The 26,730-nt window shown below is 42.0% G+C and overlaps 1 protein-coding gene across 1 annotated transcript; it reads right to left on the bottom strand.

The window, feature by feature from the left end:
- On the bottom strand, positions 1-25,608 carry LOC147227002 (uncharacterized). Its single transcript, XM_086159976.1, has 18 exons — positions 25,560-25,608; positions 23,274-25,071; positions 22,990-23,163; positions 22,612-22,785; positions 22,234-22,407; positions 21,005-21,178; positions 20,712-20,885; positions 18,940-18,995; positions 14,293-14,309; positions 11,134-11,240; positions 9,830-9,908; positions 9,438-9,666; positions 7,104-8,901; positions 6,826-6,999; positions 4,912-5,115; positions 4,678-4,851; positions 3,456-3,502; positions 1-3,242 (listed from the first exon to the last, which is right to left on the bottom strand). Exons 1-18 carry the CDS (start codon positions 25,594-25,596, stop codon positions 2,698-2,700), a joined length of 6,135 nt encoding a protein of 2,044 aa, XP_086016102.1. The 5' UTR covers positions 25,597-25,608; the 3' UTR covers positions 1-2,697.
- Between the last annotated feature and the right edge of the window lie 1,122 nt (positions 25,609-26,730).

Here is a 26,730-nt window from a genome sequence, read left to right as displayed (position 1 = left end):
TGCCACAATTCCAAGAGTGCGTAAAACAAGTCCTTATTAGGAAATAAACCCGACAGTTGAGGCGATGGTATAAAATGAATAAACCGATAAACTTTCAGTGAGGACGGGCTATTATTTATTTTTTCTCGGGGAACAAAGTTGTCAGTTCAGTCAGTGCAGCCTGCGAGATGGCAGAAGCAGCTGCTCCAAAAACCAAACATATAAAACCCACTACACCTCCCATTACACAAACTCATACGGGTGAAAAACAATGACAGTGTGGCGTGGTGTACTGTTTGCAACCTGATGTCTTGTACAATCAACAAATGAATTCACACTGAGTGCTCTGACATTGAAGAGTCAGGGAAGTTGTTCAAGTCTGCAAAGCAAGCAGCATTTGCATTTGTTCTATTTATAACAAATGACTTGTAAATAAAATGACCAATAAAATATTGGCGAAGTTAAGCGACCCTCTGTTGTGTGCATGTATGTTTGTGTGTGTGTGTGTGTGTGTGGGGGGCTGCACAAGATCTCCACGAAATGAGTTTTTGGAGGTTGGGTTTGTCCGGAGATGAATAAAGTTCGACTAAACTGACTGTTTTGTTTCGCTTTATATACCATATGTTTTATTACGCGCCTTGTAACGCGGTGCGCCTTATGTATGAAAATAGACCCGTTCATTGATATTGCACTTTATGGTCCGCAAAATATGGTAAACGTTTGCACAGAAAATACAGTTGAATATTGTCTGTGGAGATTGTCAGTCATCCAAGTCATGGTTAATTCTTGTCAAAATCCAAAAATTCTCTTGAAAGAGCTCCAAAATTGAAGATGTCGATTTTGTAGATTTATTGCAAAAAAATGAGGACAAACTCAAAATATCACTGTTATTTGCAGTGATCAGAACTTATAATTTGCGGTCAACAAATGTACGACCCACTCTCCTGTCTTCCCTCCCAGACAGCAGGTGAAACAGGTTTATATAATCAAGGGGAGCAGAGTGCATCATCAGCACAAATCAGTTTATCAAAATAAAATGTAACCAAGACAAAATAGTAATAAAAACAAGAATACAATAATCAATATCTGTTCATTATTATCATTATCCATAGATCAGTTCATGGCTCTGACAACAGCCATAGTGGTGGATGTGGCGATCCCAAGTAACAGCAACATCAGGAAGAAAAGAACACAAGACGCTGAAGAAATTGTGTGTTTGTACCTTGAATGTTGCTCACAATGCTGCCATTCCTGAAAAGACTGGATATGCCTCCTTCTGCTCAAATGTCTGAGTTCCCAGATAGAAGGTGATACCTTCCAGCATGTAGGCTATGGATGAAGTTGTCTGGGATGAACAGCAGCATCAAGGTGAGAGCTGCAACCAGAGTCCAGGGGAGGAGCTTCGTGAATCCATGACAACCCAGAGCCTCTACAGTCATGGAGTAAAACCCTCAGACTCAAGGTTTTCAATTCATGGACGACAGCAGGAAAACTATAGTTGTTTACGCCTCCAGGAAAGGGTTAAGTCTGCCCTGACTTGAAGCTCAGTATCTTGTGCTAGCATCAGCATCAACAAAATAAATCTTTTCAGTCTAATTTTTTCTCATGTTTTTTTTGTTTTGTTTTTACTGCAACAGAGTTTGTTTTCTCAAAAATCACTCCCTTGCTCAACGTTAAACATTCCTTTCTTTTGGGAATTCTGGATTTGAGTATGTAGTTGCACCATGTTCTTGCCATGAGTAAACTTGCAGCGTCACAAGTTCATCTGTATATGTTTAATAATGGTGGCAGATGCACAGTGTAACTTTCAGTTATATATTTCACTGGAAAAAAGAAGTCGGTAAATAATTAGGGAAAACAGCCAGAACATTTATATTGTTTGTGTGTGTATTTTCTCTTTCAGATACACCTTAATGTCATCTCTGCTGTTGTGATGTTAAACCTCATGGCAGCACTTTGCTGCTCCAGCAGGAATGTCTACAGGTACCTCCATGACAACGGTCAGAAGATCTATGGAGGATCTCAGTAATACGGGTACGAGGCTCATACTTGTCAAATCTTATCGAGGCAACTGGACTTGATTTCTTCTCTGTGGGGAGTTTTAAGTACATAACTGCTCAAGTTGGAGATTGGTCCAAGTTGAGATTTTTTTTTTTTGTTTCATAGCAACATAACAAGCCATCTCAACTTAGACCATAAACAAAACTGTGCATTATTATGTTACATCATCCAATGAAGTTATACTTATTTGTACAATATAGGTGCTATTTGCCCTTTTCTAACATAACAGAACATAACCCATGCACCGTCGGTCTTAAAGAAACACAGTTTCAATCCTTTGTATGCGTGAGACATATGGCAGTATTGACAATACAGTTGACTTTGATAGAGTGCTATAGTGGTCTAGAATAAACAATATCATAATCTTCTCTATTACACTATCAAAAAATGAAGGAAAGAAATCCCTGTACGAGCACCAAAGTAGAAACCAACACATGGTCAAATGAATATTTTGATATAATGTTACCAGGAAGTTGATGGTTTATACTTTCTGAAAATAATAAAAGGAGGCCCTTAATTTTGTCACTTCAGTGATACATACAACACAACATCAGCTAAACTTGACAACTGCATGTGTTCTGGTCGAGGGAGATACCGAAAAAGACAGCATTCGTACTGAGTGTTGGGATATAACAGCTGAGTTGCAAAAACTGATGTTCAGAGTGAAGACTCTCCCTCCTGCAAACAACGTAGAGACACTGAGGAACCAGAACCAACTCTAAACCCAGGATAAAGAGGTTGGGTAAATGTGGTGTGGAAGGTGTGGAGGTGAATCATTTTGTCATGGGAGACGCTGTAGAAGGACAGAATGCCAGCAGGACAGTCTACATACACTGCAACTCTGTTAGAGACAACAGGGGAGGAGATGAATGTTAATGTGTTTTGGTGACGGATTTGGTAACCACTGGCAGAGCAGAACAGATTCCACGACTGGTCGTTCCATCCAAACCAAATGTCCCTCTGACATCCTTCCCTTCTGATTTCTCTGTAACTCACTGCTACAGCAACACTTCCTCTCCACTCCACCTCCCAGTAACAGCGACCAGTCAGACTATTTCTACAGGACAGCAGAAACCACTGGTCAAATCTCTCTGGATGATCAGGATTTGGTGGTTGTTCTTCTATGGCAGCAACTGTCCTGTTGTCACACAGCTTCAGATGTCTGATTCCAGGGTTTAAATCCAGTGTGTGTTCACACCAATCTGATGGAGAAAAGAAGACAAAAATGAAAATAAATCAATTGTGTCATCAGATGGATTAATTTTCCTTGAAACCCTGAGATGTGACTATGTAAAGACTCATGATGTCCCATGTCAGTCCAGATTTAACAACCACACATCTCAACTATCAGCTCTGTGTTTCAGTCAAAGCTGATTGTGTTTAATTTTATGAATCAAGAGAAAATCCACACTTACACTTCCTCACACCAGGTTTTAACCTGTGCTCTCCACCATGGTCCACCCTGGAGGAAGAAACACAAGAATCTCATCTCCTGTTTTTCAAAAACTGATTTCTTCTTTTGAGAGGTGAAACCTAAATGCAGCCACTATTTCAGCTTTGCAAACAAAGACCTCATATCCGGATTTGCTGATGTAAGGGATCAACACAGCAGTGTGTCTTTCTTTTGATCAGGTAAGTAAAACTCAAGGATTGGGGGCAAAATCTATTGCAGAATTTTATCTCAGATGGCCCAAGAGAACAATTATTAAAATTTCCACTATTTCAAGCTTCGATTAGTGTTTCTATCTACTACGAAACGACATTGAAATGTGTTATTTATGTATTTATTATTTTCAGTTTTTATCTCAATAAATGCATTCAAATTTTTTCAAAAGGGAAATTCTTGTCAAACTCTTCTTCTCGTGGCAACTGGACTTGAAGGAGTGAACCTGTTGGATCACATGATTTGAGGCTCATGCAGAAGTTACTGGGGTTCTGGTGGTGAATCTTTCCTGGCTGTTCAGAGGGTGCATGATGAGGTGGACGAGTGAAACATGTGAAGAAATTCAAGTCCAGTTGCCACAACAAGAAGATTTTGATGAGAATTCTGCATGACCTGGATGACCGAGAACCTCCTCAGACATCTGAAATCAAATATTTCTATATAAATGTTAATTCTTGTTAAAAACTGTTGGTTTATGTTTATGCATCTTCAGTATTAAAGTCGGGCATGCACAAAGTCCGGCCCCCGGCCCAAATTTGTACCGAGTCCAAAGTTACACCGGCCCGAAGAGTCCTGTCATGAAATCAATCGTATGTGGCCCGCCAATAGTTTCCCACAGTGAACAATACACAAATACAAAAAAGCACTTTTATATTTCACCAGAAGGTGGCAGTAGACCCGTGGCCGCACTCTTATTACTGAAAAGAGAAAAGTTGACAGCGAGGGCCGCCGTTTCCAGGACAAGTGGAACAATCCTGGAAATGCAATTGACAACAGATTCTCATTTGCAATGTCAACCTAGCTGTTGAAAGCTAAGTGATATGGTTACATATTTACATGTGAATTTACAATGGTAATGGTTTGAGGAATGTCATGCTGAATGGTTGGCCCCCCCTATGTTTTCACCTGACCAAATCTGGTGACCACTTTACAAAAAGTTTGGACACACCTGATTTAAGTTTTTGAATTCTTACATGAGTATCTCCAGCCTCCAGTGTGGATCCTCCAGTCCAGCAGACAGCAGCTTCACCCCTGAGTCTCCTGGATGGTTGAAGCTCAGGTCCAGCTGTCTCAGATGGGACGGGTTGGAGTTCAGAGCTGAGGCCAGAGAAGAACAACCTTCTTCTGTGATCAGACAACCTGAGAGACTGGAAAGGAGAAATTGAAGAACATCGTGTGACTCCAATAACCATAGAAAAATATATAGCAGTCTTAAAATCCAACAGCTGTTTACTGACCTGAGGGATTCCAGGTGACAATGAGGACTCTCCAGTCCAGCAGACAAATGCTTTACACCTGAATCCTGCAGGTCGTTGTTACTCAGATCCAGCTCTGTCAGACTGGAGGACTGAGAGCTGAGAACTGAGGACAGATGTTCACAACTTCCCTTTGACAGGTTACAGCCCATCAACCTAAAGAGATACTTAAATAATTAGACCAGACTGTGGAATGTTAGTTTTCTTGTTACTTTTAATTATGGTTTTCCTGGACCAACTGCATTACATTTTGTGTAGAAAAACATGAACTGGGGCACTGGTGAGACAATTATGATAGTCTATCTAGCGATCTGTTCTACAGGGACCTGGACCTGAGCAAGATGGGTGCATTTAACTACCTTTTGGTTATATTTTGTGTCTGACCTATTCCAGTCTCGGGTTACTGGTTACATGATTATGATAGTCTCTCAAGATATCTATTAAATCATCAGCATGAGTTCCCTGAATGTGTCAGTTCCACTGAAAAGATGTTCAGTTGCAGCAGAGGAACCAGTGTATTTAACTTAGTTTTCTTTGTTCAATTTTTGAAACCAGAACATTTTGCTTGATTTTAATGTGCTCTGAGAGAAATACAATTTGTACAGCAAGTTATTTAGTAACGTTTGATCCATGCCATAGAAACACAACGCAAACGAGAGGTGAAACTTCACCTAAGAAGTGCAGATACTTAATTTCACATAAAAACCTTTCAAGTAATTGGAGACTTTATTTTCATTTGATCCCCTTATAGTAATATTACTGTGAATATAATATATTCACATATATATATAATATATAATATAATATATAATATGATATTATTTGGAGACTTTTCAAAAAATATGACACCGGCTAATAATCTCATGACAAATCTTTGTCAAAAAAAAAACAAAAACGCTATATTCTGACCTAAGAGTTTTCTATTTCATTTGGCATCCATAATTTGAAAAAAAAAAAAATCACTGATCCTGACCAGCAAATTCATTATAACCTGTAATGTTACGGTTGCAATTTTAGATCAGAAGTGTATATGAAGTTTGAATACAATTCCATTTACTATAATAGTCTTCACAAAGACCTTTTTCAGTTTCTCAAGTAGCAATATGTTTACCTGAGAGTTTCCAGGTGACAATTTGGACTCTGAAGTCCGACACACAGCAGCTTTATCCCTGAATCCTCCAGCCGGTTGTTACTCAGATCCAGGTGTCTCAGACTGGAGGACTGAGAGCTGAGAACTGAAGACAGACGTTCACAACTTCTCGCTGACAGGTTACTGCCATCCAGTCTGAATAAATACAATAAATGAAGAATTATACTTGACATAAAAATAGTCAAATATTGAATTTAGCATAGCGCATTGAATCATTTTGAGTAACTTGAAAGTTGAATGTAAAGCTATAAATTTGTGACAACATTTTTTAAAAAGTATTTGACACTGGAAAATCCTTATTAAGGATACTTTATATATTTTTAGACAAATTTTATTCTGACCTGAGAATCTCCAGGTGACAATGAGGACTCTCCAGTCCAGCAGACAACTGCTCTAGACCTGAATCCTGCAGGTTGTTGTTACTCAGATCCAGCTCTTTCAGACTGGAGGACTGAGAGCTGAGAACTGAAGACAGACGTTCACAACTTCTCGCTGACAGGCTGCAGCCACTCAGTCTGAATAAATACAAGAAATGAATGATTATACTTGACATGAAAATAATCAAATATCAAATTTCACGTAGCATATTGAATCACTGAGTAACATAACTTGAATATAAAGCAACAAATTTGTGGCAACTTATTTTAAAAGTATTTCAAACTGGAAAATACTAATCAAGAAGAATTTACACATTTTCAGACAAATTTTATTCTGACCTCAGAGTCTCCAGGTGACAATGAGGACTCTTCAGTCCAGCAGACAACTGCTTTACACCTGAATCTTTCAGTTGGTTGTTACTCAGATCCAGGTGTCTCAGACTGGAGGACTGAGAGCTGAGAACTGAGGACAGACGTTCACAACTTCTCTCTGACAGGTTACAGTCACTCAGTCTATGAAAGAATCAACAACAAAAACAAAGGCCTTTGGTTGTTCATATTTGGATGTGTAAACGGAAATTGAAATTCTTCACAAATTCAGCATTTCATCCACTTACTGAGATTTACATGAAGCCTTGACCACTGGCAGTAACCTCAGAAGAGCCTCCTCTGAAGCAGAGTATTTCTTCAGATCAAACACGTCCAGATCTTCATCAGATGAGAGTAGGATGAAGACCAGAGCCGACCAGTGAGCAGGAGAAAGATGATCTACTGAGAGACATCCTGATCTCAGCTGCTGTTGGATCTGTTCCACGAGTGAATGATCTCTGAGTTCATTCAAACAGTGGAACAGATTGATGGATTTCTCTGGAGACAAGTTGTCACTGATCTTCTCCTTGATGAATCCAATTGGTTCTTGACTGGTCCCTGAGTGAGGTTCTTTCTGAGTCACCAATCCAAGGAGTTTCTGATTGGTCTTCAGTGAAAGACCAAGGAGGAAACGAAGGAACAAATCCAGGTGTCCATTTGGACTCTGTAATGCCTCCTCCACAGCATTCTGATAGAAGTATGTTTGAGTTGAACTCTTTTGAAAGACTTTAAACATCCTTGATGTTTGTTTCTTAGGGAGCAGATTGACACCAGAATTTAAGAAGGTCAGATGGACATGAAGAGCAGCAAGAAACTCTTGAACACTGTGATGGACAAAGCAGACCACCTTGTCCTGGTAGAGTCCTCTCTCCTCTTTAAAGATCTGTGTGAACACTCCTGAGTACACTGAGGCTGCACTGATATCCAAGTCACACTCTGTCAGGTCTGATTCATAGAAGATCAGGTTGCCTTTCTGCAGCTGCTCAAAAGCCAGTTTTCCTAAAGACAAGATCATCCGTTCGCTCTCTGGACTCCAGTGTAGATCTGTAGCAGGTCCTTGATTCAACTTGGTGTTCATCAGTTTGACCTGAACAACCAGGAAATAGATGTACATCTCAGTCAGGGTCCTGGGCAGCTCTCCTCCCTCTCTGGTCTTCAACACGTCCTCCAGAACTGTGGCAGTGATCCAGCAGAAGACTGGGATGTGGCACATGATGTGGACACTTCTGGAGGTCTTGATGTGTTTCATGACTCTTTGGGCCTGCTCTGCATCTCTGAATCTCTTCCTGAAGTACTCTTCCTTCTGGAGGTCTGTGAACCCTCTGACCTCTGTCACCATGCCAACACACTGCGGAGGGATTTGATTGGCTGCTGCAGGTCTTGTGGTGATCCAGAGGCGAGCAGAGGGAAGCAGATTCCCCCTGATGAGATTGGTCAGCAGCACATCCACTGAGGCGGACTCTGTAACATCAGTCAGGATCTTGTTGTTGTTGAAGTCCAGAGGAAGTCGACACTCATCCAGACCGTCTAAGATGAAGGCAACCTGATATTCTTCAAAACGGCAGATTCCTGCTTCTTTGGTTTCAGTGAAGAAGAGATGAACAAGTTCCACCAAGCTGTACTTTGTCCCTTTCAGAACATTCAGCTCTCTGAAGCTGAATGGAAACAGGAACTGTATGTCCTGGTTGGCTTTGTCTTCAGCCCAGTCCAGAGTGAACTTCTGTGTTAAGACTGTTTTCCCAATACCAGCCACTCCCTTTGTCAGCACTGTTCTGATTGGTCCATCTCTTCCAGGTGAGCCTTTAAAAATGTCTTCTCGTCTGATGGTTGTTTCTGGTCTGGTTGACTTCCTGGATGCTGCTTCAATCTGTCTGACCTCGTGTTCATCGTTGACCCCTGCAGCTTCTCCCTCTGTCATGTAGACCTCTGTGAAGATGTCATTGAGAAGAGTTGGGTTTCCTGCTCTGGTGATCCCCTCGAAGATACACTGAAAGTTCTTCTGCAGTCTGCACTTCAGCTCATGTTGACACTCAGCAGCACGAGTTCCTGAAGAAGAAAGAGTCATTGTGGTGATTGTCTGTCATTCAGTTCTTGGAATCCGCATGTCATATAAGGACAACTGAACTGGTGTGAAGCTCTGGGCCTACAACGAGTGACCTGGAGATGATTGAAGGGCCAAAAGATAAAGCTGAACATGTGAAAGAAAATGATAAATACTTTGTGAAGAAGCAGAAACTAAACCTTTCCAGGAGGTGGATAAATGGACAGTCAGATGACTTCATCTTGGATGAAGAATCTCAGATGAAACCATGATGAACAACAAACTGGAACTGATCAGAACCAAACCAAACAGGTCCAGTGTCAGCTACTCTAAGCCAATCACAAGATCAGGTTTGGATACTGACTCTAAAATGTGTTATTAGTCACTGATCTTTTTCTCTCATATTCTAAATAAAAGTGGACCAGTCTTTCTGATGAGAGCTGAAGCATCCCCAGGTGACCTGAAGCCAGTCCAGATGTCTCCAGGTTTCAGAGACAATCTAAATACTTGAAATGGAGATGAGGTGAATCTCCAGTCTTACTGCTCTGCAGACGATCAGCCAGCTCCTCCTCCTTCATTCTCCTCAGGAGGTGCAGTGTGATCTTCAGAAAGGCCTCCCTGCTGCTCTTCCTCTTCTCTTCATCTTCACCCACCAGCACCTCGTCGTCCTCAGTCTGACTCCAGTAGCTCTCTGGGTAATCTGTAGTCAGGAGCCTCTGGACTCTCTTCATCTCCTTCCTCACGAAGCTGATCATGTTCTCCTCCAGCAGCTGGAACAGGGTTGAAGGTCAACATGAGCAGTAGAAACACCATCAGATCTTTTGTGGTCCACTGAAAACCCTTGGGGTCTACAGAGTACAGCACTGACACTGTTGGGACCAGAAGGTCACTTGAGTCGCTCTGCTTGACAGTGGTGTTTGTACATTTACATACCATAAGTACAGAGTCCAGGTGTGTTTGATGCTGCTGGACAGACGGACCACTGAGAACATCTGACTTCAGCTGATCACCTCTGAGGGGAAAAGATGGAGACCACGAATTAGACTCTCACAGTGTTAAAGGAAGTGTGTTCTTAGAACAATGAATCCGGGTTAAATGGTGTTCTCATTTCCATTTAATTTTTTTTTTTTTTATTGTAAAAGGCCTGTCCTAGATTATTTATCAAACATGGTATTGTGTTAAAATCTTGTCATATTAACTGGACTTTGCTGTTTTGAAGACTTTTCTCCCCTCATCCGATTTCCCAGCATTTTTCTCAGTTTCATGTTCTCAGCAAAATCTTATTTTATTTCCTTTCTTGGTTTCTCGCCTTCTTTTTGGGTTCTGAACCTTGGTGGATTAGACTTTTTATATTCTTATGGACTCTCTCAGTTTCGGACTTAATGTCACATTCTTTGTGCCACAAAATTTTCTTAAACCCCTTTGGTAGATCATCTAGAGCCAGCATTGCTGGACCAAATCTTTCATTCCATCTCCGACCAGGTATCTTTGATTCTAAAGTCTCTTATAGAACTTGACAATAACTGAGAGGAACCAGTCAGTCTGAACTAAACAGAGAAAAACCAGCATTAAAATTATATCCTCAAATACAAAGGTAAGGGTATGTACAGCCCTGGCTGAATAAGAACATCATAATTGATAAACCACAAAATGGTGTAACCAAATTAAATTTGCAAGAAAATTTGAAAAATTACTATCTTATATCCTGCATACCATCCAAACATCACTCTACATGTAGAGTCAGGAAAAGAGTAATAGCCATTTCCCAAATTGTCCCAAACATAAAACTCATGTTGGTTTAACACCTCACTGTCTGATTGACACAAATTTAACTTCTTCTACATCCTGATAGAATCACTCCATCAGTAAATGCAATAAATGTATCTGACCACTGAAAGCTTAAACACTTTAACAAATTTGAAACATTCTTTGTGGCCGAAAATAACTGATCTTTCCACAGAATGTAACATCACTCTCTGGACATCAGGAGGCGCCAGGTGATGAAAAGGGAAGGACCTGTCCTGTAAAGTATGTCATGTTTTCTACACGGATCCATTGGATGAAATGCAAACTGGTCAGAAACTGACAATTTGTATTTGAAATTGAAAATTGCAACATGAGTGATAAACAGTCATAAGATCATGACAGAGTTAGTAAGATACATATCATGGAATATAGAACAAAACATAGAGGGCAGTTTGTCTGGAGGTCGAGAAATTTAGGTTTTTAAATCTGACCTCTGATCAGTGGAACGTCCACCTTTGAAGTCTATTGGCTGCTCCATCGAACGGTCACTTCTGAGGGACACACAGCTGGGTCCAGGTCCAGGTCCAGGTCCAGGTCCAGGTCCAGATCCAGGTCCAGGTCCAGGCCTGGGTTTGAGCTGCTGCTTGGGGCTTCAGCACAACCAGATTCAGAGGATGAATAATGACGGTAGAGTGATTTTTGCTCATTCAAGCTCATTCATCATAAATTATCAAAGTGATTTGAAAACCTGCCTTGTAATATCAGGATAAAATTCACTCAAACTTAGAATATTATTCTAAATTAGCATAATATCAGGATTAAACATAGAAGGTTGTTTGTCTGGAGTGCGTTTTTTAAATCTGACCTTTGATCAGTGGAACGTCCACCTTTGAAGTTTATTAGCCGGCCTATCGAACGATCACTTCTGAGGGACAAACAACTGGGTCCAGGTCTGAGCTGCTGCTCAGGACTTCAACGCACAGAAGTGAGAGGGTGAATAATGATGAGCTCTGACATGGAGATCAGTCACAGACAGTTGGAGATCATCCTCTCACCTCTGAGCTTCAGTCTGGACATCATCGTCTCCATGCAGAACGATTTTAAATGCAGGGACTCCCCCCTCTCTGTCCTCACATTCATTCATGGCAGCCTGCACCTTCACACACTCACACACACACACACACACACACACACACACACACACACACACACACACATTATTGTATTTGTTGTTGCACTTTTTCATCTGTTATCTTCTGTCTCGTTTTCTTCCTCTCCTCACTTCCTGTTTTATTTTGATAGTTCAGGAACGTCATCCTCCATCAATCCCGTCAAAACAAACTTCATGTGGGTGAATGAATGCTGTGGCACAAGTTCTGGCACTTCCTGGATTCATATTTTGATTTTATCAAACCGGCACCTCCACTGATACAAGTAGAATATTTACGAGGCTGTGTGGCTCAGAGGGGTTTGAGCAGTCGTCCTTGGACCTGAACATTCCTGGTTCGATTCCCGGTTCCTCCTAGCCTGTCAAAGTGTTGTTGAGCTACACACTGACCTCCCAACTGCTCCCTGGTGCTGTTCCTCGTGTGATCGAAAGAACTGAATGTGGCAATAAAGGCAACTCTTCTTCTATACTTTAGTAGGTGCAGATTTTAATTCGTCTTCATGTTTGAAATATCTTTTTTTGTTTCTGTAAGAAATGGCTGATTCATCAGCCAGATACAATAACTGGGTTTTAAAAACAACACTAAGCACCAAAACACATCGTGTAAGTCATATCACTTCCACAATTTCTTTCATAATCTCAGTATTAAACTAAAAACACTTAGAAAGAACCCTTGACAAGCTGCAGTTTACAAAGACGTTTAAAGAAATAAACAGACTATTTTAAAACAACGTTTCCTGTGAAGAACCAGGACGTCCCCCAGAGTCCGAAGATCAAAAATCATAAAATGTGATCCAAGTGATCAAGTTCTGACATTTTGCAGATTTCTCTGCCAGGATTCTCACCCGCTGAACTCCCTCCGGGTCGACTTGCAGAAACTTCTCTGTCATGTCGAGACCAAATGCTGCTCTCTCTGCCTTGCGGTCCTGCTGTCTCCTGGAGTCTTCTTGGAATGAAGTCATAACTTCAAATCCTGCAGTGTTTGGTATCTAGATTTTCATGTGATTCCTGAGTGACGTGAAAACCAGTCGAACCGGATTCCGATTTTTCTCTCATAGTTATTCCCTTTCGTCTGGACCAGAGGCAGACAGCCTTTGACATGTCCTGGTCAAAGACGGTTGACAATGCTGGCTTACTTCTATGCTTGATATCTGGTGTGAAATTAGTGTAACCTGTGGGTTCAATGAGTGGTGGTTGGACTGATCTCAAGTTGGGGCGACAACAGGATGGAGGCAGATTTCTTCAGCATCACTTCAGCTTAAAGTCCACGCTTCCATGGCTTAACAACAGCCTCTGTACTTCTTTGTCACCTTGGTTTCATGACCATGTGAGAGAAAAAATGGGGTGTAACTGATACAAGAATGTATGCTGGTGTAAAAAGCCAAGTGACCTGACAAATAGAGTCATCGTGTTCTGTCAAGTTACCCTATGTTAAGATAAGAAGTATTTTATTCATCCCCGTCGGGGAAAGTCTTTTGTCACAGAAGAATGATCATTATAGTGTCAATGAATATGAATATAAATATAGCAAAAGACATCGACAAATACATAGATGGCCGAGTGAAGTCTGATGGCCGTGGACCCAAAGGAGCATCTAAAGCTTTCAGTTCTGCACTGGGGTGGGATGAGCCATTGGCTTAATGAGCTGCCCATCAGCCACAGCTTGTCATGCAGGGGGTGGGAAGGATTGTCCAGGATAGCTCCCAGTTTGTCCTTCACCCTCCCCACTGCCAGAAGATGGTCCAGGTACGGTCCCATCACCTAGCGGGCTTCCCTCACTATCTTGTACAGACTTGTAAAGACTTGTATAGCACACTACAGCGAAGCAGAGTGAACTGGCTACCATAGACTGGTAGAAGGTCTTGAGGAACCCTCTACAGACGCCAAATGACCTCAGTCTCCTCAGGGAGAACATCCTGCCCTGACCCTTTCTGTAGAGTGCATCTGTGTTGTGTGTCCAGTCCAGTTAGGGTCCATTGTTAACGTGGACCCCACGGTACTTCTAGGAGTTCACTATCTCCACCTCTTCACCCTGGATGATGATCAGTACCTGTCTCCTTAGATTCTTCCTGAAGTCCACAACAGCCTCCTTGGTCTTGGATATGATGCAGCAGGATGCAGCAGGTTACCCAGGAAGGTAACCTCCTGGCACAGCAACTTGCACTTATCAGGATGCCGATGTATTATATTGTACAAGCCAAATTGTTTGTGTAGGTTTTCTATATCAAAAATACCGGTCTATACAAAATACCGGTTTGGTATTTTGGTACCTCCTTGATCTTGGAGATGTTGAGGAGGAGGTGGTTCTGGTTACTCCACTCATCAAAACTCACGATTAGTCATCTGTACTCCTCCTCATCGTCATCGTTGATGCATCAAACAATGGAAGAGTCATCGGAGAACTTCTGAAGGCGTCAGGAAGTGGAGTTGTACCAGAAGTCGGAGGTGAAGAGGGTGAGGAGGAATGGAGACAGGATGGTACCTTGGGGCACTCCTGTGCTGCACACCACGGCCTTGGAAACACAGCCATCCACCCTGACATACTGTGGCCGTCCTGTGAGGTAGTCCAGGATCCAGGCCAGGATCCAGGCAGTGATGTCAGTGTGAGGTTGAATACTCAGCAGCTTGTCCTTAAGGAGGGTGGGGTGGATGCTATTGAAGGCACTGGAGGAGTCAGAGAGAGTGAGTCTCACAGTGTATCCTCCACATCCATGAGCTGTCTGAACGCAAACTACAGAGGGTCCAGGGAAGCAGACAGCCAGTCTGTCAGGTGCTGGAGTACAAGCCTCTTGAATGACTTCATGACATGTGACGTTTGCAGTTATCGGATAATAATTTAAATATATAAAAAAAAACTTGTTTTCTTTTTTCCCCATTATTATTATATGCCATTTATATACATATATGTTTATATACATATATCGTATTTTTCGCACTATAAGGCGCATTTAAAATCCTTAAATTTTCTCAAAAATCGGCTGTGCGCCTCATTTGCAAATTCTTGTTGTGCTTACTGACCTGACCAATTTTATGTGGTACACTGCGCTCAAACACCCGTCAAAATGTTTTTGTGCGACTTTGGTAAGCGATGAAGTCGTCAGCTTGATTGATTGTCGGACCATTCCCACCTGACAGGGCTCTTTAACCCATTAAAGTCGGTCCTTGGTTGAATATAGATTGCAACGTCAGACAATGTTGGACAACTAATTATGTAGAGCATGAAGACAACGTTGTTCCAACTTCACATTCACTTCAGGCATCCGCTATCACGGGCATCTAATACGCATCTTAGAATGCGCACACACACACGATTGAGAGTGAGAGAGACGATGCGTGCGTGTGGAACTGTGTGTGTGTGCCTGTTCATAGCGCCTGCTAAACAGAGAGCATCCTGATTGGTTTACTCAGAAAAATGAGCAAATAAACTTTCAGTAAGGACGGGCTTTTATTTATTTTCTCGGGGAACAAAGTTGTCAGTTTAGTCAGTGTAGGCTGCAAGATGGCAGAGGCAGCGTGCTCCAAAAACCAAAAATATAAAACCCACTACACCTCCCATTACACAAACTCATAAGGGTGAAAAATAATGACAGTGTGGCGTGGTGTACTGTTTGCAACCTGATGTCTTGTAAAATCAACAAATTAATTCACACTGTCATTGAAGTGTCAGGGAAGTTGCTCAAGTCTGCAGAGCAAGCAGCATTTGTATTTGTTTTATTTATAAGAAACCTTTGTTGTGTGCATGTATATGTGTGTGTGGGGGGGCGGCTGCACAAGATCTCCACGAAATGAGTTTTTGCAGGTTGGGTTGTTTGGAGATGAATGAAGTTCGACTAAAGTGACTGTTTTGTGTCACTTTCTATACCGTATGTTTTGTCATGCGACTTGTAACGCGGTGCGCCTTATGAATGAAAATAGACCGGTTCATTGATATTGCGCTTCGTGGTCCGCAAAATATGGTAAAGGTTTGCACAGAAAATACTCTTGAATATTATCTGTGGAGGTTGTCAATCATCCAAGTCATGGTTAATTCTTGTCAAAATTTAAAATTTCGTCTTCAGACGTCTTCAAAGGAAAAAAAACATCTTGTTCATCCATTTACCACAAAGATGTTTTTGACAAGAGCTCTTAAATGTTTGTTTTTTTTTTAAATCAGGGAAATACACCTTGATGACCGAATAATTGGAAAAATAATTGAGAACGCACTAGATTACCCAACAAGCTGTAATAGATGATGTAAAACAGAAAATAATTAATAAAAATTTGCCAACAAAGTATCCAAACACCAGCAAAAACTGACTTGAGTTTTTTGAGTTTTGATGAGTTATTTGTTTTATCTGTGGTGACAGTTCATTGTTACTGATAGAAGAGAATTGTGGGACAATTATGCAAGTGGAATCTGTAGAAGTTGGATTTGTCTTCCCTGCCCTCTGTGTGGATGAGTGTAGGAAGACCTGAGTGAATCACAATGAAAGACCGGATTTGCTCAGTTCTTCTGACATCTGCTGGTCATATTGTGTAATTACAACAGAGACCATTCAAAGACCAGTTGAGCAACTCATTTGACTGAAACACAATTAAATGAGGCAGATAAACAACCCACCTTCCAGTTCCACACAAACCAGTGATGGTGAACCAGCCTGAAAAAGTCCATCTTGGTGGACAAAAAAATGCAAGACTGCTGTAGAACTGGAGAAGTGTAGAGTCGCTGAGAGGCCGACATGGGTCTTGTAAATTGAAGGATGCGCTGCCAAAATATTTGCTCAGATTGAAGATGTCGATTTTGTAGATTTATTGCAAAATAAAGGAAAAACTCAAGATGACGTGCAGAATACAATATCAATGTTAATTGCAGCGATCAGAACTTATAACTTGCGGTCAACAAATGTACGACCCACTCTCCTGTCTTCCCTCCCAGACAGCAGGTGAAACAGGTTTATATAATCAAGAGGAGCAGAGTGCATCATCAGCACAAATCAGTTTGTCAAAATAAAATGTAACCAAGAAAAAATAGTGAAAAAAACAAGAATACAATAATCAATATCAGTTCATTGTTATCATTATCCATAGATCAGTTCATTGCTCTGACAACAGCCATAGTGATGGATGCGGCGATCCCAAGTGACACTAATATCAGGAAGAAAACAAAACAAAACGCTGGAGAAATTGTGTGTTTGAATGTTGCTCACAATGCTGCCATTCCTGAAAAGACTGGATATGCCTCACTGGAAAAGGGAAGTTGGTAAATAATGAGGAAAACAGCCAAAACATTCATTTTGTTGTGTATTTTCTCTTTCAGATACACCTTACGGTTTTTCTTCATTTGATCTCTGCTCTTGTGATGTTAAACCTCATGGCAGCACTTTACTGCTCCAGCAGGAATGTCTACAGGTACCTCCATGACAACGGTCAGAAGATCTATGGAGGATCTCAGTAATGCGGGTACGAGGCTCATCCTTGTCAAATCTAATCGAGCCAACTGGACTTGAATTCTTCTCAATGGGGAGTTTTAATTACATAACTGCTCATAAGTTATGTACATAAATTATAAGATATAAGTACATGAGTTGGGGATTGGTCCAAGTTGAGATGGCTTTTTTTTGTTTCATAGCAACATAACAAGCCATCTCAACTGAGACTGTGCATCATCATGTTACATCATACAATGAAATTATACTTATTGTAGAGTGCAATACAATTCAACAATTCATGTGCTATTTACTCTTTTGTAACATAACAGAAAATGACCCATGTGCCGTGGGTCTTAAAGAAATGCAATTTAAATACTTTGTATGTGTGAAACATACGGCAGTATTGACAATACAATTGACTTTGATAGAGTGCTATAGTGGTCTAGAATAAACAATATCATAAACTACTGTTTTACTATCAAAAAATGAAGGATAGGAATCCCTGCAGGACTACCAAAATCAACACATCATCAAATAAATATTTTGATATAATGTTACCAGGATGTTGGACGGAGGGTGGTGGTTGCAATATGGCTAGGGAACTTAAGCTGTTTTCCAAGGTCCACTAGCAGCTGCCAGTCTCTTGCAGATGTCAGGGTGCCTGCTGTTGTTCTTTGGCTGTGGCCGCCTGCTCCCCAGCCCTGACAAAGCCAATGGAGTTCTTGGCAGGGCGGAACTGCTTTGCACAAACCAACCCTGTGCTGAGTGCCTCAGCGATGGTCTTCAGGACTTGGTCATGCCTCCATCGGTAGCGCCCTTCTCCTCATGCTGTGGTGCAGCAGCTTAGGACGTGTCTAAGGTGCCTCTCTTAGAACACAATGGGCAGGCTGGCGACTCCGCTAAGCCCCAAGTACGCAGGTTCGATGGACTGGGCAGCACATCATACACTGCCTGGACAAGAAATTTGATGCGATGGGGCTCAGCTTTCCAGATCTCGGTCCAGGTAACTTTCCTCTCAAGTGCATTTTCCCATCTTGTCCAGGCTCCCTGCTGTCTCATGCCCACCGCCTTGCACGATCTTGATTCCTCCACAGCTGCTCTCACCTCCTCTTGGACCAGGCGCCTCCTCTCCTTCCCCCTGGTGTTCATTTGGGGGGTTGGGAAGGAGCCGAGGCCAGCTCGGCCCCGTGTGACGACTCCCACCAGAGTCCTATGGCGCAGCCTAGCTTCAGCTGTTTGTACAGCCTCTTCTGCCTTCCACTTCCTGCCTGTCCTTACCTGGATTCCCGCATTAGCCACCTTTGGATCGCTGGAATCCCTGTACAGCACCACCTCTCTGGCTCTGGCTACCTTGAACTCCTCCTCCAAGGACTTGAAGGGCAGCTGCAGTTTGTTGTTGCGCCCATAGAGAGCAATGCTGCTCAGGGTCTTTGGTAACCCCAGCCATCTCCGGAGGTGGCTACTGACTTTCCCCTCCAGGGTTTCTACTGTGGAGAGTGGGACGGCATAGATGAGGAGCGGCCAGAGGATCCTGGGGAGGATGCCGTGCTGGTAGACCCAAGCCTTGAATTTTCCAGGTACACCGGACTTGTCCACAGACTTCAACCAGACATCCAACTCAACGCAAGCTGTCTTTATGGATGCTGCATCTTTGAGAGAGCTATCAAACATCTTGCCCAGACTCTTGACTGGCCTCTCTGATAGTGTAGGAATAGCTGCACCTGCGATGTTGAAGCGGAACTTGTCTTCTACCTTCCCTTTCCTGAGCACCATCAACCTAGATTTGGCAGGTTTGAAGCTCATCCGGGCCCACACCATCATCTTCTCCAGCCCCTTCAGAATCCACCGACATAGATTTCATTACATTACAATCATTTGGCAGATGCTTTTATCCAAAGCAACTTACAAAAAGTGCAATTCTCCCTCCTGCAAACAACATAGAGACACTGAGGAACCAGAACCGACTCTAAACCCAGGATAAAGAGGTTGGGTAAATGTGGTGTAGAAGGTGTCGAGGTGAATCAGTTTGTCAGAAGAGACGCTGTAGAAGGACAGAATGCCAGCAGGACAGTCTACATACACTGCAACTCTGTTAGAGTCAACAGGGGACGAGATGAATGTTAATGTGTTTTGGTGACGGACTTGGTAACCACTGGCAGAGCAGAACAGATTCCACGACTGGTCGTTCCATCCAAACCAAATGTCCCTCTGACATCCTTCCCTTCTGATTTCTCTGTAACTCACTGCTACAGCAACACTTCCTCTCCACTCCACCTCCCAGTAACAGCGACCAGTCAAACTATTTCTACACGGCAGCAGAAACCACTGGTCAAATCTCTCTGGATGATCAGCATATAGCGGTTCTACAGCTGCAACTGTCCTGTTGTCACACAGCTTCAGATGTCTGACTCCAGGGTTTAAATCCAGTGTGTGTTCACACCAATCTGATGGAGAATATAGGACAAAAAAATAAATGAATCATTTGAGTCATCAGATGGATTAGTTATCCTTGAAACCCTGAGATGTGACTCTGTAAAGTCTCATGATGTCCCATTTCAGTCCTGGTTTAACAACCACACACCTCAACTATCAGCTCTGTGTTTCAGTCAAAGCTGATTGTGTTTAATTGTCATGAATCAAGAGAAAATCCACACTTACACTTCCTCAGACCAGGTTTTAACCTGTGCTCTCCACCATGGTCCACCCTGGAGGAAGAAACACAAGAATCTCATCACCTTTTTATCAAAACCTGATTTCTCCTTTTGAGTGGCGAAACCTAAATACAGCCACTATTTCAGCTTTGCAAACAAAGGCTTCATAACTGGACCTGCTGAAGTGAGGGATCGACACAGCAGTGTGTTTTTATTTAGATCAGGTAAGTAAAATTCCAGAACCGCATCTCACATGGCCCCTGGACTTGAATTTCTTCACTTGAAGATGTTTCACACTTCATCTGAGAGGCTTCTTCAGTGCTAATGACCTGTTAAGAGTTTGCAAATTTAACTGCCAGGGTTTTGGGTGGTCCAGGTTATGGTGGCTTGTTATTTAAATGTATGAGGTGATCGGCAGAAACTCCGAAACTTGGTCGAAGGGTGTTCTATGCTAATGTGGCTGCCGTTCGTTGGGACACAAGAGCAACTTTTCTGGGATTACCTGGATTGGAGTGTGAAAAGGTAAAGTTAAAGGAGTGAATCCTGTTGGAACACATGAACTGAGGCTCATGCAGAAGTTACTGGGGTTCTGGTGGTGAATCTTTCCTGGCTGTTCAGAGGGTGCATGATGAGGTGGATGAAGGGTGAAACATCTTAAAGTAAAGAAATTCAAGTCCAGTTGCCACAACAAGAAGATTTTGATAAGAATTCACCATGACCTGGATGACAGAGAACCTCTTCAGACATCCGAAATCAAATATTTCTATATTTATGTTAATTCTTGTTGAAAACTGTTGTTTTATGTTTATGCATATTCAGTATTTAAGTTTTTGAATTCATACCTGAGCGTCTCCAGCTTCCAGTGTGGATCCTCCAGTCCAGCAGACAGCAGCTTCACTCCTGAGTCTCCCGGATGGTTGAAGCTCAGGTCCAGCTGTCTCAGATGGGACGGGTTGGAGTTCAGAGCTGAGGCCAGAGAAGAACAACCTTCTTCTGTGATCAGACAACCTGAGAGACTGGAAAGGAGACATTGAAGAACATCATCTGACTATAATAATCATAGAAAAATATAGAGCAATCTTAAGATAAAATAAAGACTTAAAATAAAAACACTTAAAATAAAGTGTTTACTGACCTGAGGGATTCCAGGTGACAATGTGGACTCTCCAGTCCAGCAGACAATTGCTTTACACCTGAATCCTGCAGGTTGTTGTAACTCAGATCCAGCTCTGTCAGACTGGAGGACTGAGAGCTGAGAACTGAGGACAGATGTTCACAACTTCCCTTTGACAGGTTACAGCCCATCAACCTGAAGAGATATTTAAATAATTATACCGGACTGTGGAATGTTAGTTTTCTCGTTACTCTTAATAATGGTATTCCTGCACCCACTGCGTTACAATTTGTGCGGAAAAACAAACTGGATTCAGGGCACTGGTGAGACACTTATGATAGTCTATCTAGTGAGCTGTTCTGCAGGCACCTGGACCTGAGCAAGATGGGTGCATTAAACTAGATTTTGGTTATATTTTGTGTCTGAACTATTCCAGTCTCAGGTCATTGGTGACATGATTATGATAGTCTCTCAAGATATCTATCAAATTGTTCAGCCAGGACCCAGCCCTGTTTCAGCTACGTTCCTTGGTTATTCTTGTCAAATAACTCCATAGTTGGTATTTCCAGATGACAGTTTGTGTGAATCTACTCGGGCTTCTGGGACGAGACGAAAGAGGAAGGGAAGAGGGTTCCATCAGCATGAGTTCCCTGAATGTGTCAGTTCTACTGAAAAGATGTTGAGTTGCAGCAGAGGAACCAGTGTATTTAACGTGGCTTTCTTTGTTCAATTTTTTTAGCCAGAACATTTTGCTTGATTCTAATGTGCTCTGAGAGAAATGCAGTTTGTACAACAAGTTATTTAGTTTAGTTCGATTCATGCCATAGAAACACAATGCAAACTAGAGGTAAAACTTCACTTATAAGTGCAGATACTTAATTTCACATGAACACGTTCAAGTAATTAGAGACAGTATTTTCATTTGATCCCCTTATAGTAATGCTACTGTGAATATAATAATAATTTGGAGACTTTTTATAAAAATATGACACTGGCTTATAATCTCATGAAAAACCTTTGTCATGTTAAAAAAAACCTGCAATATTCTGACCTCAGAGTTTTCTATTTATTTTGGCATCCATCATTTGAAAAAAAAATCACTGACCTGACCAGCAAATTCAGTATAACCTATAAATGTTATGGTTGCAAAATTTCAATCAGAAGTGTATATGAAGTTTGAATACAATTCCATTTACCATAATAGTCTTCACAAAGACCCTTTTCAGTTTCTCAAGTAGCAATATGTTTACCTGAGAGTCTCCAGGTGACAATTTGGACTCTGAAGTCCGACACACAGCAGCTTTATCCCTGAATCCTCCAGCCGGTTGTTACTCAGATCCAGGTGTCTCAGACTGGAGGACTGAGAGCTGAGAACTGAAGACAGACGTTCACAACTTCTCTCTGACAGGTTACAGCCACTCAGTCTGAATAAATGAAATAAATGAAAAATTATACCTGACATAAAAATAGTCAAATATTGAATTTTAGGTAACACATTGAATCACTTTGAGTAATATAACTTGAATATAAAGCTACAAATTTGTGGCAACTTATTTTAAAAAGTATTTGACACTGGAAAATCCTCATCAAGAAGAAATTAGACATTTTCAGACAAATTTTATTCTGACCTCAGAGTCTCCAGGTGACATTGAGGACTCTCCAGTCCAGCAGACAACTGCTCTAGACCTGAATCCCGCAGGTTGTTGTTACTCAGATCCAGGTGTCTCAGACTGGAGGACTGAGAGCTGAGAACTGAAGAAAGACGTTCACAACTTCTCTCTGACAGGTTACAGCCATTCAGTCTGAATAAATACAAAAAAATGAATAATTATACGTCACATGATAAATGTCAGATATTGAATTTTAGATAGCATATTGGATCACTTTAAGTAACATAACTTGAAAATAAGCAAAACATCCGTGGCAACTTATTTTAAAAAGTATTTGACACTGGAAAATCCTCATCAAGAAGAATTTATACATTTTCAGACAAATTTCATTCTGACCTCAGAGTCTCCAGGTGACAATGTGGACTCTCCAGTCCAGCAGACAATTGCTTTACACCTGAATCCTGCAGGTCGTTGTGACTCAGATCCAGGTGTCTCAGACTGGAGGACTGAGAGCTGAGAACTGAAGACAGACGTTCACAACTTCTCGCTGACAGGTTACAGCCACTCAGTCTATGAATTAACAACAAAAACAAATGCCTTTGATTATTCATATTTGGATTCATTTGGATGTATAAAAGGAAATGGAAATTCTTCACAAACTCAGCATTTCATCCACTTACTGAGATTTCTTTGAAGCCTTGACCACAGGCATGAACCTCAGAAGAGCCTCCTCTGAAGCAGAGTATTTCTTCAGATCAAACACGTCCAGATCTTCATCAGATGAGAGTAGGATGAAGACCAGAGCCGACCAGTGAGCAGGAGAAAGACGATCTACTGAGAGACATCCTGATCTCAGCTGCTGTTGGATCTGTTCCACGAGTGAATGATCTCTGAGTTCATTCAAACAGTGGAACAGATTGATGGATTTCCCAAGAGACAATTTTTCACTGATCTCCTCCTTGATAAACCAAATAGTTTTGTGATAGGTCTCTGACTCAAGTCCTTCCTGAGGAGTCCCAAAACCAAGGAGTTTCTGATTGGTCTTCAGTGAAAGACCAAGGAGGAAACGAAGGAACAAATCCAGGTGTCCATTTGGACTCTGTAATGCCGCCTCCACAGCATTCTGATAGAAGTCTGTTTCATATGAACTCTTGTTAAAGACATGAAACCTCCATGTTTGTTTTTTCGGGAGCAGATTGACACCAGAATTGAAGAAGGTCAGATGGACATGAAGAGCAGCAAGAAACTCTTGGACGCTGAGATGGACAAAACAGAACACCTTGTCCTGGTAGAGTCCTCTCTCCTCTTTAAAGATCTGTGTGAACACTCCTGAGTACACTGAGGCTGCACTGATATCCAAGTCACACTCTGTCAGGTCTGATTCATAGAAGATCAGGTTGTCTTTCTGCAGCTGCTCAAAGGCCAGTTTTCCTAAAGACAAGATCATCTGTTTGCTCTCTGGATTCCAGTGTGGATCTGTAGCAGGTCTTTGATTCAACTTGGTGTTCATCAGTTTGACCTGAACAACCAGGAAATAGATGTACATCTCAGTCAGGGTCCTGGGCAGCTCTCCTCCCTCTCTGGTCTTCAACACGTCCTCCAGGACTGTGGCAGTGATCCAGCAGAAGACTGGGATGTGGCACATGATGTGGACACTTCTGGAGGTCTTGATGTGTTTCATGAGTCTTTGGGCCTGCTCTGCATCTCTGAATCTCTTCCTGAAGTACTCTTCCTTCTGGAGGTCTGTGAATCCTCTGACCTCTGTCACCATGCCAACACACTGCGGAGGGATTTGATTGGCCGCTGCAGGTCTTGTGGTGATCCAGAGGCGGGCAGAGGGAAGCAGATTCCCCCTGATGAGATTGGTCAGCAGCACATCCACTGAGGCGGACTCTGTAACATCAGTCAGGATCTTGTTGTTGTTGAAGTCCAGAGGAAGTCGACACTCATCCAGACCGTCTAAGATGAAGGCAACCTGATATTCTTCAAAACGGCAGATTCCTGCTTCTTTGGTTTCAGTGAAGAAGAGATGAATAAGTTCCACCAAGCTGTACTTTGTCCCTTTGAGCACATTCAGCTCTCTGAAGGTGAATGGAAACAGGAACTGTATGTCCTGATTGGCTTTGTCTTCAGCCCAGTCCAGAGTGAACTTCTGTGTCAAGACTGTTTTCCCAATACCAGCCACTCCCTTTGTCAGCACTGTTCTGATTGGTCCATCTCTTCCAGGTGAGCCTTTAAAAATGTCTTCTCGTCTGATGACTGTTTCTGGTCTGGTTGACTTCCTGGATGCTGCTTCAATCTGCCTGATCTCATGTTCATCGTTGACCGCTGCAGCCCCTCCCTCTGTCATGTAGAGCTCTGTGAAGATGTCATTGAGAAGAGTTGGGTTTCCTGCTCTGGTGATCCCCTCGAAGATACACTGGAAGTTCTTCTGCAGTCTACACTTCAGCTCATGTTGACAATCAGCAGCACGAGTTCCTGGAGAAGAAAGAGTCAGTGTGGTGATTGTCTGTCATTCACTTCTTGGAATCCGCATGTCATGTAAGGACAACTGAACTGGTGTGAAGCTCTGGACCTACAACGAGTGACCTGGAGATGATTGAAAGGCCAAAAGATAAAGCTTAACGTGTGAGACAAGCTGATAAATACTTTGTGAACAAGCAGAAACTCAACCTTTCCAGGAGATAGATACATGGACAGTCAGATGAACAACAAACTGGAACTGATCAGAACCAAACAAAACAGGTCCAGTGTCAGCTTCTCTAAGCCAATCAGAAGATCAGGTTTGGTGATCTAAAATGTGTTATTAGTCACTGATGTTTTTCTCTCATATTCGAAATAAAAGTGGACCAGTCTTTCTGATGAGAGCTGAAGTGTTCTCAGACCTGAAGCCAGTCCAGATGTCTCCAGCTTTCAGAGACAATCTAAATACTTGAAATGGAGATGAGGTGAATCTCCAGTCTTACTGCTCTGCAGACGATCAGCCAGCTCCTCCTCCTTCATTCTCCTCAGAAGGTGCAGTGTGATCTTCAGAAAGGCCTCCCTGCTGCTCTTCCTCTTCTCTTCATCTTCACCCACCAGCACCTCGTCGTCCTCAGTCTGACTCCAGTAGCTCTCTGGGTAATCTGTAGTCAGGAGCCTCTGGACTCTCTTCATCTCCTTCCTCACGAAGCTGATCATGTTCTCCTCCAGCAGCTGGAACAGGGTTGAAGGTCAACATGAGCAGTAGAAACACCATCAGATCTTTTGTGGTCCACTGAAAACCCTTGGGGTCTACAGAGTACAGCACTGACACTGTTGGGACCAGAAGGTCACTTGAGTAGCTCTGCTTGACAGTGGTGTTTGTACATTTACATACCATAAGTACAGAGTCCAGGTGTGTTTGATGCTGCTGGACAGACGGACCACTGAGAACATCTGACTTCAACTGATCACCTCTGAGGGGAAAAGATGGGGACCGCGAGTAATTCTCACAGTGTGAAAGGAAGTGTGTTCTTAGAACAATGAATCCGGGTTGAATGGTGTTCTATTTTCCATTTGAAGGTTGTTTTTTATTGTAAAAGGCCAAACCTGGATTTTTTTGTCAAACATGGTGTTGTGTTAAATTCTTGTCATAGTAACTGGACTTTGCTATTTTTTAGACTTTTCTCCCCTAATCCGATTTCCCACCATTATTCTGTTATTTTTAAAGTTCTGAGTTTCATATTCTCAGCAACATCTTATTTTATTTCTGAACCTGAACCTTGGCAGATTAGATTTTTTTCGATTCTAATGGACTCCCTGAGTCTTGGACTTAATTCCATTGTCTTTGTGCGACAGATTTGTCTTAAACCCCTTTGGTAGATCATCTAGAGTCAGCATTTCTGGACCAAATCTTTTATCCTATCTTTGACCAGGTATCTTTGATTCTAAACTCTCTTATTGAACTTGACCATTACTGAGAGGAACCAGTAAGTCTTAACTAAAAACAGAAAAACCAGCATTACAATTATATCCTCAAATATAAAGGTAAGGTTATGTACAGTCTTGGCTGAATAAGATCATAATTGATAAACCACAAAATTTAATTTGCAAGAAATTTTAAAAATTACAATCTAATATCCTGCATACCATCCAAACATCACTCTACATGTAGAG

This window comes from Fistularia commersonii, chromosome 14 (genome assembly GCF_037954325.1).
Source record: "Fistularia commersonii isolate RoL2024-O1a breed Wild chromosome 14, RoL_Fcom_v1.0, whole genome shotgun sequence".
Classification (NCBI taxonomy): domain Eukaryota; kingdom Metazoa; phylum Chordata; class Actinopteri; order Syngnathiformes; family Fistulariidae; genus Fistularia; species Fistularia commersonii.
This window is presented reverse-complemented; position numbering and strand designations above follow the sequence as displayed.